General features: G+C 54.6%; 1 protein-coding gene across 1 annotated transcript in view; it reads right to left on the bottom strand.

The window, feature by feature from the left end:
- Nucleotides 1-15,813, bottom strand: part of KSR2 (kinase suppressor of ras 2) — a 79,396-nt gene that overhangs the window by 31,070 nt on the left and 32,513 nt on the right. The window contains exons 6-13 of the mRNA XM_031063150.1: nt 10,509-10,578; nt 9,871-9,954; nt 7,505-7,572; nt 7,327-7,425; nt 6,070-6,188; nt 3,415-3,583; nt 915-956; nt 575-641 (exon numbers count right to left, since the gene is read on the bottom strand). Coding sequence (XP_030919010.1) covers nt 575-641; nt 915-956; nt 3,415-3,583; nt 6,070-6,188; nt 7,327-7,425; nt 7,505-7,572; nt 9,871-9,954; nt 10,509-10,578 — 718 coding nt within the window. The remainder of the gene's footprint in view (nt 1-574; nt 642-914; nt 957-3,414; nt 3,584-6,069; nt 6,189-7,326; nt 7,426-7,504; nt 7,573-9,870; nt 9,955-10,508; nt 10,579-15,813) is intronic.

Here is a 15,813-nt window from a genome sequence, read left to right as displayed (position 1 = left end):
CCATTCTTTGCTCCACTGGATCCCCGGTCGAATTTGGAGAGTGTGGATGAACCAGCCACAAACTGGGGCCAGACCTGGTCCCTTAAGCCCCTGGCTTGTGAATTTTTTCCAAAATGGCCTTTTGAGAAAGGATCAGGAGGGACAGAGAGGTGGAATGTTGCTGCTGGAGCAGCACAGGCTCCAGGACATCAAGGCATGATGGATTTGGGCTCAACCTGCTGGGGAGGGATGGTTCTAACACTGATAAGATGCTGCTTTTCCCAACTTTCAGCCTGAAGTTTATTTGGCTTGAAAATATTGGAAGTGGCGAAGATATGCTGGTTATCTCCTTTTAATTTCATTATAATCCAATTATAATTTAATTAATCCCTTGGGCTTGGGCTTTTTGGACTGAAATCCATTTTTTTCCCTAGCAGTGAAGAGCTGTGAGTTATAAATTAACCCTTTGCCCTCCCTCTCAACCTTCCAGAGCTCTGGGGTTTTTACCAGGACCACCTGAGCCCCCAAGGCCAGGGGAGCACCCCGGAGGATTTGGGGTGCAGAGGGAAGGGGATGGGAAGGGGGAGTCACTCACATGGGGTTGGAGGTGACGGGGTGCAGGACGACCTGTGGGGCTCGGGTCGGCGTCTCAGGCACCACATCTGGGAACAAGAGAGAGGAGTCAGAGACCTCTGGGGGCATCCAGGGGAGTTAAACTCCACCCTGCACCCCCAGGTCCCATTTAGTGACACCCTGAGGAGGGCTGGGGGTCACTTAGGGCCGCCCAACCCTGCAGCATCCACAGGCTTTGAGGAGAAATCCCACACCAGCACGACCTTCCCAGCACAAATCCAGGGGTTTGGAGAGCTGGCCATGCACCCATCCCCACCAGGAGAAACCCCAGCATCCAAGGAGAAACTCCCAGAGAGCCTTACCTGGGAAAATGAACTGCTGCTTGTACTTGTAGTAATGGGAGGCTGCAAAAGAGGAACAAGGGTTCAACACTGACCTGTGGAGCTGGAAAAGCTCCAGCCTGTGCCCAGTTCTTCACCAGGAAACCTCAACCCCAGCTGTGTGAACCCCTCCTGCCTGTGTGATCCAACCTCTCCCACTTCCATATCCCCATATGGAATATTCCATACTCCAAAATGACACACAGGATGCCCAGGCCAAAAAATTAAGACTTTTGCTGGGTTATAACTCGAATTTTCCCTCCACATCTTCTCTTCTGCACCATTTGGAGAGCGTTGATGTCACCCATGAAGTCATTGGTGGGGTTTGGACACCAGTTAGCCAGCAGGGTTAGAGTCCTGGCCCTCAGGTGGGGTTTGGGAACCTCTTGGCGTCATGGAGATGCCAAGTGATGGGTTTGGAACTGCTGCCCGTTTGGGCCACATTCCACGCTTTTTTCCCTTGCTTTGGAGCCATGTCCTTCCTGGAAGGAGTTCCAGAAGCCATGGTCCAAAGCCAGAGCTCGGAGAGGCCCTGGGTGTTGGGAACTTCCACTGGCTCCCATCTCCAGCCCAAGGATTGATCCAATTCCATGGGAAGGCAGGTCATGAGTGTGAAGAACTCGGAGCTGCTGAGGCCACCAGAGGTTGGCAGCAGCTCAGAAGTCACCTTCTTATCTCCAGGACCCCAAGGGCAATGGCTCATCTTCCCCCCTCCAGCTCAGAGACCCCAAAGCCCGACCTCAGCCCTGCAGCAGGACCTGAGCCAACATCAAAGGAGCCTGGGAGGTAATTCCAGCAGGAGGAGGTCACCATGTCACCATTTCCAAGCTCAAATCCTAATCCCTGAGATGATCATCCTGATGGGATAAACTTCCCAGCTGGGAAGATGAAAGCAGGGTAAGTCCTGCTTTGGATCCCATTCCGCTCCTGACAGGAATAAAACAGGGAGCAAACACCCCCAGAGATGCCAGGGTCTGATCCTGCCCTGCTCTGGCTCTGCCAGCTGGGAATGTGTTCCAAGTCCCCCAGAGGGGGGTGAAATCCATGAAATAATGTCCCAACAAACCCCACAGGGAGAAGTGCTGCAGAAGTGACCCAGGACGGGGTTACTAGAGGCTGGATCCCCCCAGAGCCAGGCAGGGTCTGGGGCTGGCCCAGCAGGGGGATTGAGACACCGGGACACTTCAGCTCTGGATGAACTCCTTGGGCTGGGTCACACCAACACGGAACTCACACCGTGTCCTCCCAGATCTTGGAGGCTCCAGGGCTGTGCCTGGTGAAATCCTGACCCTCTGGATGGGTCACACCATTCCTGGGAGTGCTCAGGGCTTCCTCACACCATTCCAGGATCCTGCCTGAATCCCAGGCACTCTGGGACTGCCGCCTCTCCGGGCACACAGGACATGATGGGTTTGCTGGGGGGGTTTCCCAGCTTCTGGAAGCGTTTGTTGTTGCAGTGATGGATTCTGCCAGGCAACTTCCTCCTCATCTTCCTTCTTCTTCTCCTCTTCCTCTCTCATTGAAGATCGCTCAAGATGGAGGCACACCACAGAGCATGAAGATTCTGCCTGGTTCCACTGGAGAAGCCATCCTGACCCTCCTTCCAACCACACCAGCTCATTAATCCTGGGATTTTGGGGGTGCAGGACCTCATCCTTCTGGCTGGTCCAGCAAGGAGGTCATGGACCAAGCAGGGCCACCGGGACAGCCAGGAGTGCCTCAGCATCCCAGAGATCTCCTCTTCCCTCACCAGCCCTATTTTGGGAGCAGGTGGACACACTTCCAGGAGTGATGCTGAGCCATTCCTTCCTGGAAGGGACCTTTCCTGGAGCAGCAGGACATCCCAAAGGAAGGCAGGAGGAGCTTTTTGGGCCATCTTCCGTAACTTCTGTGTCCTGCAGCCACCACGACCTCCCTACCTCTCCCACCATCCCTGAAGAGATGGAGCTCCTGGGGCAGATGGATCCCAGGTCCAGATTCCATGGGACAAACCACATCAGACATTCCCAGAATCATCTGTCACCCCACACACACTGCCAACCTGTTGGGGACCCATCACCCCAAAAACATGTCAGAGTCAAGTTGTCCTCATAGAGGGATCAGCCCCTGGGTTCTGTTTGCACCTGAGGTGAAGCGCCTGGAAATCCATGGGAGAATGGAAAATCCATGGAAAAATGCAAAATCGATGCCTGGAAAGGCTTTGTAGCCTCAAGAGCAGCAGAAGTTGGGCTGGCTCCAACCTTGGAGGATTCCAAGACTGGATCAAGCCTTGGGCTCTGACCCTTCTTCAAGCAGGAGGTTTGACCAGATACTCCCCATCTGAACTATCCAAAACTCACCTTTTCTCCTCATTTCTACTTCCACCTTCTCCCCAGCCCGGCGCAAACCGAGGAAGGGAATTAGGTTGAACTGTCCCACATCCCAAGGACACCCCAGGACATGAGTCCCCCCCGGTGGGGACACGGGGAGGGGGTGGCATTACCTGGCAGGTTGAACTGCTTCTGCTGGCGCGGGCACTGCGGGGAGGGGTGCAGCGGGGACGGGGGCGTGGCGCTGGGCGGCAGCGGCGGCGCCGGCGAGGACGGCGTGGACGACGTGGTGGACGAGGGGTTGCTGCTGGAATCTGGCTGGTAGGGCACCGGAATGTGGTGCTGAGGGACATGGGGAAGGAGGGAAAGGAGAGGAGGCGGTGAGAGCAGCGCTGGTCGGTGCCACCCTAAGGTGCAAAGGACCCCGGGTGACAAAGGACATTGTGGCATTCACGTTCTCTGAAAAATCCTTTCACCCAAGATTTTCCTCCTGGGAAGCTGAGAAGCCTCAGAGCAAAAGGAAAACAATTCTTATCTCATTTGCTTCTCCTGTGTTGTGCTGGTGTGGAATGTGTTTGGGGATTGTTTGCCCACAGGCGATTGTTCCATTGGATTCTGCTGTGAGTTGTTTTCACTCATTGGCCAATCAGGGCCAAGCTGTGTCAGGACTCTGGAAAGAGTCATGAGTTTTCATTATTATCTTTTCAGCATTCTGTAGGTATCCTTTCTGTATTCTTTAGTATAGTTAATTTAGTATTCTTTAATATAATATAGTATTATAAAGTAATCAATTAGCCTTCTGAGAACATGGAGTCAGATTCATCATTCCTGCCCGCAAATACAATACGACATCATCCCACCCATTTCTCCCAGAAATCCTAGAAAACACCCAGAGCTTTTTCCAAAGCTATTTGTATTCCTCAAGGCCATTTCCCACCATAAATTGGCTCCTTTCCCACCCAGCTGAGGGTGCCACAGATCTCCTGGCTCTGCACAGCCACGGCCACCAAAGTCAGAATTGGGGCCACCACCTTGGGGCTCAGTCCCCGGGGACAACAAAGTCCTGGAAGTTCCTGATGAGGTCCTTGGAGCCGAAGCCCAGGGCCTTGCAGGGGGATCTGGAAGGAGCAGCCAACGCATCCCAAGACATTCCTCAGCATTCCTCGACTCTTCCCAGCCAAGGCCATCGCTTTTGGGTGCACACTGGGGTGAGTGGGAAGGGACCACAGAGAGCCAACAGGCAGGAAAACCTGCTTGGATGTCCTACATCCCAAAATGAAAATTGAGGCCAGAATTTCTCCCCTTGCTGCCCAACTTGGAGCCACTGAACAGGGTGTGAGCAGTGCTGAGCATTCCCATCCCCACAGAATTTCCCTCCAAGGTTAAAAAATCTGCACGAGCCTTCTCCGGCAGGTAATTTTGTCCTAATTAATTAACTCTTAAATGAGCTGGGCTTTCCAGGAAAGCCATATTGGTCATCAGTCCATGCTCAATAATCTTGGTCAGGTAAATTCTTTTTAAGCAACCAGTGAAGGTCAAAACAATAAGATTTCACAGGTGGCTGGAATTAGAGGAATTTAAGGTCTCTTCCAACCCAGGCCGTTCCATTATTTTATTCAGGATACCTTTAAAGAAATGCTTTTAGAAATACCAAAGTAAGAAGGGGGCCCTGCTGTAATAAGAATATTTATAGGAGAAATTTCAGCTGGAGTAGGAATGCTCAGGACAAAAGCACCACCCAAAAAAACCAAAACCAAAGCAGATCGCTACACCAAGAAACTCCTAAAAAGATTTAGGTTTAAAATCAATCTCCAGGAGTATCTTGGTACCCAGACTTTCCCCAGAGCCAGAAGATGCTGAGGGCTGGAGGAGCTCAGCCAGGCTTTGGGAATTCAGGATTTTGCTGATCCATTCCCCCATCAGGTCAGTGATATCCCTCTTTCTGAGCACTTCCAGCCTGCCAACCCCTCACCCTGCCCATCCTCCAAGGAATTTTCCACTGGAGGCCAACAGGCTTTAAATTCCATCAGCACCAGCCCTGTGATGGGTTTATTGTATCAAGGCAGAGCAGGAGTGAGCCGGGTGCTCTGTCAGGTCTGGCTTGAGCAGCTTCGCCGGGGACAATCCAATTCCAGGCTGGTTTTATTTGCAACAATAAATTTGTTATTTATTAAAGCCTCCACTGGGAGCAGAGACCTCAAACCACCCCAAATTCAGCTTGGACCTGGAGACAGAGAGGCCACAATGGAGCAGGAGTGGGACAGCAGGATCCAGGCTGTTCTGGAAGTGCTGATCCCATTTTATCTTTAAAAGAAATAACTTCATTGGATACATGTCCAGGGAAGGGGCTGGAGCCCCAGGAGAGGCTGAGGGAGCTGGGAAGGGGCTCAGCCTGGAGCAAAGGAGGCTCAGGGGGCCCTTGTGGCTCTGCACAGCTCCTGCCAGGAGGGGACAGCCGGGGGGGTCGGGCTGTGCTCCAGGGAACAGGGACAGGAGCAGAGGGAACGGCCTCAGGCTGGGCCAGGGCAGGCTCAGGGTGGATTTTGGGAAAAATCCTTCACTGAAAGGGTGGTCAGGCACTGGCACAGCTGCCCTGGGCAGGGGTGAAGCCATTTAACAGCCATGTGGATGTGGCACTTGGGGACATGGAACAGTGATGGCATTGGCAGTGCAGGGGGAACAACCAAACTCAGTTTTCTTAAAAGATCTTTTCCAGCCTGAAGAATTCCGAAGGTGTGGATTGCACAGAATGCAAGGCTGTGGATATTTGTGTGCAGGGGGTCCTGTCCCTGTGGCAGGGTGTGCGCACGGGGGGGCTCGGGGCTCACCTTGTTGAGTTTGTTGGTTTTGGGGAGCGTTTGGCTGACGTGCAGGTCCGAGTAGCGCGGGGGCTTCCTCAGGGGGTTGTTGATGTCGCAGGGCACCGACTCTGTCCGGACTAACCTCGCTGGGTTCAGAAGGGACAGAGGGAAAAGGGGGTGGAGAGGAGGGGAAGAGAGAGGGAAGGACATCAAAGCTCAGCTCCCTGTCCCAGGGGTCGCCCCGTGCTTGCAAACCGCTCTCCAAAGCGATTCCCGCCGCACTTCCAGCCTGGGATGGCAGCTGAGCTTCGGGATCCTCCTGCACCCCGGCCACAGCCAACCCCCCCCGGGGTGTGAGGCAGCAATCTGGGGGCTCCAGCAGCTGCCACGGCCCCTCTGTGAGCCGGGGCTCAGCCAGCACAATCCTGTTCCTTGCTGGAGCTTTTTGGGGTGAAGAGAAGGAGCCGGCTCAGGACACTCCCAGCAGGGAGATTACTGGGGGAAAAGCCAGCCTGAAGTTTGGGGCGTTCAGGAACGGTTTAACTCCAAGATAATGGATTTAAGAGCTGGGTTTGGGGATTTTCTGGGGGAGTGGGGAGGTATTTCAGTGATGCTGAGGCCACCCCAAAGCCATGCTGCTCCTAAAACACACAGCGGGCAGCTCCGGCTCTTGCAACATCACAGCCCTAAATCCCAACTCCTGCCCATCGCAGGAGCCCCACTGCCCCTTCCCTGCCTCCCGGGCAGGGTTTGCAGCAGCTCCGAGCCTGACGAGGGGGGGTCTTCAACCGCTTCCACCCAAACTTGCTGCAAGCGAGGGCGTGGGGTGGGATGGGGGCTGTAAAATCGCCCCCTCTGAGGTGCCACCAGCACAATGCTTTTCCCCGGGATTAAACCAAGGAGCGGGTTTGGGAGGGATATTTATCAATTTAACACAAAGGAACAGCTTTAAGAGCTCAAAATTCAAGGCAAGAGCGATTCCCTCAGGCAGTCGCGGTCCTCTGGCCAGCAAAGGGAGCCAAAATCTGGAAGAAAAGAGGTGGGGAAGCGCCGCCCCGCCGTCCTGCTGCAGGGTTCTGCCTGTCTCTGCGCGGATTTTAGGCCGGGCTCTGTATCCCGCAGGAGAGCGGGATAAGGCAGCTCCAAAAAGCACCACGAGCATCCGCAGGGCCACGGCCGCGTCCCCGGCGCGGGGACCCCGCATGCACCGGGGGGGTTCGGGGTCCCCCGTCCGCCCTGAGCTCTCGACAGAAGCAAAAAGGCGAAAACCTGGTTTGGACTTACCCCGTGCGGTGGGGAATCTGAAAAGAAAAGGAGGCAGGGGGAGGGTGGGTGGAAGTGGTTTGCAATGCAAATCTGCCTCGCCCCGACCGGCTCGTCTCCCTACAAGCGGAAAAAACGGTGGTACCCCAAAAAAAACCCCATCCCCGGAGGCTGGGAGCGGGGAGCGGGGGGGCCTCACCTCCGCGGTGGATGATCAGCAGGTGACACGGGGGGGCCTCTTTGGTGCATTTGTTGTGGCACTTGAGCCTGGCAGGGGACAGAGAGAAAGGAGTGAGGAGGGAACGCGGATGGATGGAGGGACAGGATAAAGGGGGAGCTTCTTCCCATTGCCAGAGGGCAGGGGTAGGTGGGATGTTGGGAAGGAATTGTTCCCTGAAGCTGTGGCTGCCCCTGGATTCTTGGAAGTGTCCAAGGCCTGGGACAGTGGAAGGTGTTCCTGCCCCTGACAGGGGTGGAATGGGATGGGCTTTAAGGTCCCTTCCCACCCAGGCCATTCTGGGATCCTGTGATGGAGTTTTTCCCTCCTTTTCCCCTTGGGAAAGTGGCTGGATGCAGGGCTTTGGTCCCTCACTCAGAGTGAGCCCTCCAGGCTCCCTGCTCCCCATCACTCCCAAGCAGCAGCTCAGGGATGGGGAACAGTGTGGGATGCACATCCTGGGCAGTCAGGAGGAGCTGCACACCCCTGGGAAACACCTCCATCCCAATGGAGCAGCACAGAGATTCCCAAACCTGGGGGCTCTGTCCCTTTCTGGGTCAGCCAGGCTTGAGGACACCCCAGATTGTCACTTCTGCCATGGCTGGCTGCAGTGAAAGGAGCAGAGTGCAGGGTGTGCTGAAGCTGGGACAGGATGAGCTTTAAGGTCCCTTCCAGCCCAAACCATTCCATGGTTCCATGGAATCCCCGTTCCCACCATCCTGCTGCTGGATGCTTAACTAAATTCAGGAGCAGCAGAGGGGGGAGAAGTGGCTGCCCTGCTCCCTGATGTGTCCCCCTGTCATTGTGCCCTCCTCTCCTGGCTTTATCAAGGACATTTAGCCAAAATCAAGGGACGATTTACAGCCTCTGGGCATTCTGCAGAGCTTTTCCCGGTTATTTTCCCATAGCCAGGGGCAGGAGTCTGGAGGGCTTCACCCCCGGGTCATGCATATAGGCATAGGCAGACTCCCAAATCCTTCCCATTCCTCCTTAATTAAGGATGGAAACGCATCCCCAGCTCACGCTCTGCCAGGCCGGCAGAAAGCCATGGGGGAAAAGGGAAAAGAGAGGAAAGGATTTATCAAAACAAGGGGAAATGATGGGGGAAAAAAAAAAAAAGAACGGCAGCTTCAAGTCAATGAGCTGGGTAATGAAAATTCAGGAGCTGCCCGTGTTAGCTTTTATTACAAAGCTGTTCCTAGAGGGAAAGGCAGGAATTAATTTGGTATTTGAGGCTTGGGGGGTTTGGGGTCCGGTTGTTTGCTTTACCTGTTGGTTCCCCTCTGCTTTCTGGGGAAAGCAGCGCTGGGGCAAGGCTGGAAAAAAAAAACTAAATGCCTTGTGTTCACTGCCAACTTTGGACTGCCAGGAAATGGATTTGTTCTTTTCTGTGGGATTACAGGGAGCAGGATTTGCACAGCATCCCTGATCCTGGTCAGGGATCCCTCCTCCAGCACGGAGAGCTGGCAGGAAAAGCCTCCAGTTCCTTGAGCATGGATAGAACGGGAATCACCCCTTTAAAATCCCTGTGTTCGATAACATCCCTTCCAGAAAAGCCCCACCAGCTGCGGAGTAACCGAGCGCTTCTCGGCAGGTTTAAATCCCAATTTACCAACTCATCAGCGCTTAATCAGCGGCAGCAGCGATCGTTCCCGCTCCGTTACCCGCAGACAATCGCACATTCCCCAGCTCCCGGCCCCGGGAAAGGCAATCCCGGCTCCAGCAGCACTTCCCCAAACGCTGGTGGCCACATGGATCTGTCCAAGGCCGGGCTGTGGCGGATTTGGAGCAGCTGAAGCAGCCCCAGGCTTTGCCTCGCTCTTTCCCCACTCCTGTCCTGTTTTATCCCCTCTCTTTGCGCCATGGATTAATTGATTTGGCTCCTCGGGGTTACAAGCCTGGCAGGACTCAGAGGTGCCCAAAACTCGGCAGAAATAGAGGTTACAGCCCAAAACTGTGGGCAAAACCCACCTGGTGCCCAGAGCTATCCCTGCCTGGTCCTGCACATAATTCCACGGGGAATCTCCATAACGTGGGCATCCAAAGCCAGGCTTGGGGAAGGGGCACTGTCAGGATCTGACTCAGAGCTCTGGAGCGAGCAGAGCCGAGCTCTGGCGGGCACATCCTCCCCGAGGAGCCTGATGCCATCCCAGACACCAGCCCAGCCCTGCTTTGGGGTGTTATTCACCCAATTTCACAGCTCATTAAAGCTTCCTGTGAGGATGAGCTGGCGAGAGCCTGGCTGGTCTCTCCATGCCCAAATCCCTGCTCGGCTCCCCCGGCAGAACCCCGATTGTCCCGTCCCGGTTTGAAGGAGTGACACAAACAGCTCCAGCACGGCGCCATACTTGCAGTTTTTGCATTTTAAGCCGAACAACATTCCCTTCCCGCAGACGGTGCAGGTCTGAGACATCCAGTACTTGGTGGAAAACCTGTGGAGAGAAACACAGAGGGAGAGCTGAAGCCTCACCCATCCCCTGAGCTCTGCTTCATCCTCTCTCTGCCGCCCTCAAACTCCGCTGCAGGTGTTGAGGAATTTTTCTAGGGATGCCAAAACACAACCCCGAGCCTTCCTTTGGTTCTGGAAGGTTGTTCCAAAGGGAATCCAACCCCAACTCCCTGTGATTCCCACCCCAGACACCCCCAAACCCCCTGCCTGTCCCGGGGACCAATGTTTCCAGCTCCCCATCAAACGGCAGCACTCTTCCCGCTGCTTTTCCCTCTTCAGGGAGATATGGAAGGGTTCTAATCCAGAGATGGGGAATTTGCTGAAGGCTGGCAAGGTCACAGATAACACACAGATTTATTGATAGCAGCTCGAGCCTTATCTAAACCAGATCTGAACTGAAATGGAATTGAAATGGGTTTGGAGGACAGCACAGCCCAGCACGGGAAAGAGGGGGAATGTCCCCAATTGCGGTGTCCTGGAGCGGAGATGGGAAGGGAGATGCCCATCCCTCATCCCCCAGCACGGGGAGGGGCCCACCTGTGTTTTATGGAGTTTCCTAAATCCCGCCGAGGGATCTGCGGGGACCAGCGAGGCACTGATAGCGTATCTGCAGGGAGAGACCAGGGAAAACAGCGCTGGTAACAACATCGAGAGCTGGGGTTCGAGGTTTTGGGAAGGGGAGCAAAGGATGTGCACAAGAAACAGGATTTTCATGCTATTTCCCCCTGGAATGCCTCTCTGAGCTCCCTGCAGGAAAGCAGGAGAGCTCTGAGATTTGTGGGGCTGTGGGAATTGGGGGTCTCCTATCCCAGATCCCATTTGGGGTCTCCTGTCCCAGATCCCATCACCCAGTTTGGACCAGGGAGGGGAGAGGAGAGGGTGCACCCATGCGCAGGCAGGGTGGGATTGCAAAACTTCTGGAATCACGTCAGGATGCCCAAAGAGGAAAGGGAAAATGAAGCTGGAGCAGCCTCATGGTCAGTTTTTAATAAGACATCACGACTTGAGGTGGCAGCTGAGGAAAAGCTGAGTGCCAGCCACTCCAAAGGTGATTCCATTCCTGTTCCAGGGGAAGAACAGAGTTAGAAGCAGTCCCAGGGCTCTCCTTCCAAGGAAAAAACAGGGAGAGGGATAAGGACAAAGAGGGAAGTTCTCTGGCAGTGCTGGAGCAGGAAGGCAATCAGCAGCATGGCCATGCTTGGATTCCACAGTTCCACACCCTCCTTCAGCCTCGGCAAGGGTGGAAAAGCTGCTCCTGCTCCTGGCCACGGGAAAGGTCCTGCCCCGCAGGATGCCCAGCCCCGGGAGCGGATCCATGCCCGGATCCAAGGCTGGATTTTCACTCAGGGATTTGAGGTTTCCCGGGCACCGGTGGTGGCTCCCGGCTGTTTGCTCAGAGTGCCAGCAAATCCCTGGCTAAACAGGCGCTGGATATTAGCCCAGGGAGCGGGGAGAGCCGCTGTTTGCTTTCATATCCCATTTTAATATCGCGGCAGGCACGGGGCTCTAATTGCACTCGGCGGCTGAAGGTTACATTTACATCCCTCCCCCGGGTTAGAAATGCTGGGAGCAGCCCAGGCTGATCCTGCTCCAGCACCTCCGACCTGCAGCAGCTCTGGATCCTTCTCTCCTTCTGGTCATTCCCCAGGCAGAGGCAGCAATTGAGATGTCAGAACCACACCAGCATGGAATGGTTTGGGTGGGAAGGGACATGAAAATCGTCTCGTTCCCATGGGCAGGGACAACTTCCACTGTCCCAGGCTGCTCCAAGCTCCAGTGTCCAGCCTGGCCTGGCACTGCCAGGGATCCAGGGGCAGCCATAGATTCTCTGGGAATTCCATCCCAGTCCCTCCCGACCCTCCCAGGGAACAATTCCTGCCCAATATCCCATCCATCCCTGCCCTCTGGCAGTGGGAAGCCATTCCCTGTGTCCTGGCTTTATCCACCCGTGTAAAAAGTCACTCTCCCTAATCTTTATAAGCTCCCTTCAAAGCCAAGGAGGGGAGTTCATGTCCCCAGCTCCACATTGCCAATATTTTGGATATTTTCTCACCACTCTTTGTGACAACTCACCCTCCACTACTTCCACCTCCACAACATCACAGGGATGAGAATTTGGGCCACAAATCCCAGAGGTGAGTGACCCCTCCATGCCCAGCTTCCCTGAGCGTCATTCTCCCCTCACTCAATCCTGTTAGAAAACTGAGCTGTCATCACCCCTCCCTCCAACGCCGCTCCCTGAAGAGCCAAACACCCCTGGCCAGAGCAGCTCTTCTCCCGGAATTAAATTACAACCTCCACGTTATCAGCCACAATTTATTCCCACCAACTTTCGGCTGGCCTCAATTAAATCCTGCCAGCCCGGCGAGGGGGAGAGGGGATGGAGGCAGCGGCGGCTGCTGAGCCTTTTAATTACTTTCTAAATGGGCTCGCTGCAAAAATGTATTGAAGTGTAGCGGGGATTTTTGACCTCGTAACATAAATGAGCCCGACGTGACTCACAGCTAATTACCTTCATTAGCGGCAGCGAGCCACGTAGGATCGCGGCGTTTGACAATAGAGCCGCTGTGGGCAGGAGGGAAAAGCAGCGGAGCGGGGCAGGAGGGCAGGGAGAGGAGCCGGGGATCAGCCCCGAGGGCTCGGGAGGCTCTGGGGTTAATTGGGGAGCTCCCCCTTTACCCGGATTCCTGGCAGGGTTAACTCGGGAGGATGCTCAGGGGGAGAGGCAGCAGCCTCCCCCCAGGACGGGAGGAATATTCTCATTGAACCCCCCTACATTATCACAATTAGCGTTAATTACAAGGGGGAAACCCCCATGAGCAGGTCTTGGTTCAGGGCGGGACGGTCGGGCTTTGTTGTGGGGACCTTGTGATGGCCGTGCCAGTGATTATTTATAACCTTTATCACCAGCAGTCTCCTGCCTGCCTCAAAAACCCAAATTCTCCGGCCATAATTCCCCTCACCTCATTCCCCCCGCTCCGAGCTGGCATTTCACTGGGCACAAGCGGAATTTCTCAGGGGGGCACCCACTGAGCAGCCCCCTGGAGACTTCCCCCGCTCACCCACCCCGTCCCTGCCTCCCGAGGCCTTCCCAAAAACCAAACCCCGCTTCCCGATGTGACAGCCCAGCCAGGGAGCGCCACCCTCCTTCCGCCACCGCCGTGTTTTCCTTCGCAAAGGTCAGGGCTCGGCTCATCCCAAAATCAACAGCCGCGCTTGATGGGATCAGCTGTGCCGGCAGCAGAGCCGGGAAGGGGAAAACCGACCGGGGGACAGGTGATAGCCACCTCCGGCGTGTCGCTGACAGGCGACACGGCAGCAGAGCCCGGGCTGCCCGCTCCCCGGCGGTGACAGGCAGCTGTGACAGCTCCTGAGTGGCACCCGGCACCTCGGAGGTGACGGGGACGCGGCGGCGCTGCCCCCGCTGCTGTCCCCGCAGAGCCGGGCTGCAGCAGACCCCATGGAGCTTACGAGAGCTCCATGGAGCATTGAGACTTAACAGAAGGAGCTGTGAGTCATGGTGAGACAGCAAAATAAGCTCCTGTCTTCTACCCCTCGCCCCATAGCTTATCTCTGTAACCCCATAGGTCGCTTTTCCCCTAACCCTTACTATTGGACAAGTTTGGATCTCCCTATACCCCATAAAAAGGGGCTGGTTTAGCCCATCTGACAGACGAAGAGCTGTCGCTGGAACTCTTCACAGATCCCTCAATAAAGCATCGCTGTGGAACCACCAGGACTTCTCCTTCTCCTCTCTCACATCTGCTTCTGCCTCAGCCAGAGGCGCCCTAGTGAGCAAGCAAAGAGCTGGAATCCTGGGAGAGCTGGTGATCGCTAAAGAGCTGGAATCCTGGGAGAGCTGGTGATCGCTAAAGAGCTGGAATCCTGGGAGAGCTGGTGATCGCTAAAGAGCTGGAATCCTGGGAGAGCTGGTGATCGCTAAAGAGCTGGAATCCTGGGAGAGCTGATGATCACTAAAGAGCTGGAATCACTGAGCTTGCTAAGGGTAGCCACAGCTGCGAGCTGACTGGGGATTCAGGCACTCTGTCTCCCAGAGGGACTGAGTTATCCGGACTGTCCTGCATCGCTCGGTGATAAGGCCAAGATCGAGGTCTTATCACCGGGTGAATTCCAGCTGGGCCCCAGCTGCTCTGCCTGGCAATGTCCTGCATGGAGAAAAGCACCTGAGCTTCCCCATTTTGTTATTTTGGGGTTGTGCCTTCCTTGGGGTGGGTGGGGATGTCCTCAGAGAACCCCAAAGCCTCCCCGAGGGTGTTGTAAATCAAAGGTGACTCCAGCGAAGGGGAGAGAGAATGATGCATCTGACTCCATCATCATAAGGCTTGATTTATTATTTTATGATATATATTATATTAAAACTATACTAAAAGAATAGAAGAAAGGATTTCATCAGAAGGCTAGCTCAGAATAGAAAAAGAAGGAATGATAACAAAGGCTTGTGGCTCAGACAGACTTCAAGCCAGCTGACTGTGATTGGCCATTAATTAGAAACAACCCCATGAGACCAATCAGAGATGCATCTGTTGCATTCCACAGCAGCAGATAACCATTGTTTACATTTTGTTCCTGAGGCCTCAGCTTCTCAGGAGGAAAAATCCTAAGGAAAGGATTTTTCATAAAAGATGTCTGTGACACAAGGACACCTGGAGCATCTTCCAGGGGTGGCAGTGGTGCTGAACCCCAGGGTTGGGGACTCTTTTGTCACAATTGTCCCTTCCTCATCTCGTGGCCCCTGTCTGGATGGCAGGGAGCTGGTGGGAGCGTGCTATCCATCACAGAGACAGCCGGATCAACAAACCCTCCTTCTCCTACTATGTAGGAAATGGATTTGTAGAGTGCTCAGAAAAGACCATAATCCAACACTACTACAGCAAACACGTTCCCATTATGAATGGGACCGAGAAAATCGATGGAAGTGGACTTGGTAAGAATCCCAGGATGAGTCACTGCAAAGCCAAGAGATGGCCAGGAGGCTTTGCACTTATCCCAAACATCCCAAATGTCACCAAAATGCTCCCAAGGTGGGTGAGTCCCATGGAGAGATTAAGAGGAGACACCAGGGTGGAGCCTCTTCCCAAAAGAGTTCAACAGCAGGAGAAATTCAGGATTAGAAGTATCTCCATCACCAGGTGAAAATCCCAGTCCAGACACAAATCAAAATATCCATGGAATGGTTTGGGTGGGAAGGAATCCTAAAGATGATCCATTCCCACCCCTGCCATGGGCAGGGACACCTTCCACTGTCCCAGGCTGTTCCAAGTCCCATCCAGCCTGGCCTTGGGCAATGCCAGGGATCCAGAGGCAGCCACAGCTGCTCTGGGCACCCTGTGCCAGCTGCAGTGACAGAGTTCCAGTGTCTCAGCCTGTGGCAGTTCCAGGGACACTGTCGCAGTGTCTCCCACCAGCCTGGGGTTAGTTCCCCATGGTCCCAGCTGGAAGCCAAGCACCCCAGGGAGATGCTCTGCAGCAAAATCCCTTCATGAGACATCCCAGGCCTTGCTCGTGCTGCTTTTAGGAACAAAATAGGATGGGAGAGATCCCAGAGCAGCTGCTCCAGCAGCTTTCCTTCCCCAGGACAGAAATCCATGCAGGATTCAAGGTACAAAGGCATCACCTGCTCCCTCTATCAGTGCACGTGGCAGATATTCCTCATGGAATTTGGGAAGTGTCCCTGTCTGTCACCATCACATTTTCTGAAAAATCCCTTTGCCCAGGAGTCTTCTCCTGAGAAGCTGAGAAGCCTCAGGGAAAAGGAAAACAATTCTTATCTCATTTGCTTCTCCTGTGTTGTGCTGGTGTGGAATGTGTTTGGGGATTGTTT

Source organism: Geospiza fortis, unplaced genomic scaffold (assembly GCF_000277835.1).
Source record: "Geospiza fortis unplaced genomic scaffold, GeoFor_1.0 scaffold31, whole genome shotgun sequence".
In the NCBI taxonomy this organism is placed as follows: Eukaryota; Metazoa; Chordata; class Aves; order Passeriformes; family Thraupidae; genus Geospiza; species Geospiza fortis.
This window is presented reverse-complemented; position numbering and strand designations above follow the sequence as displayed.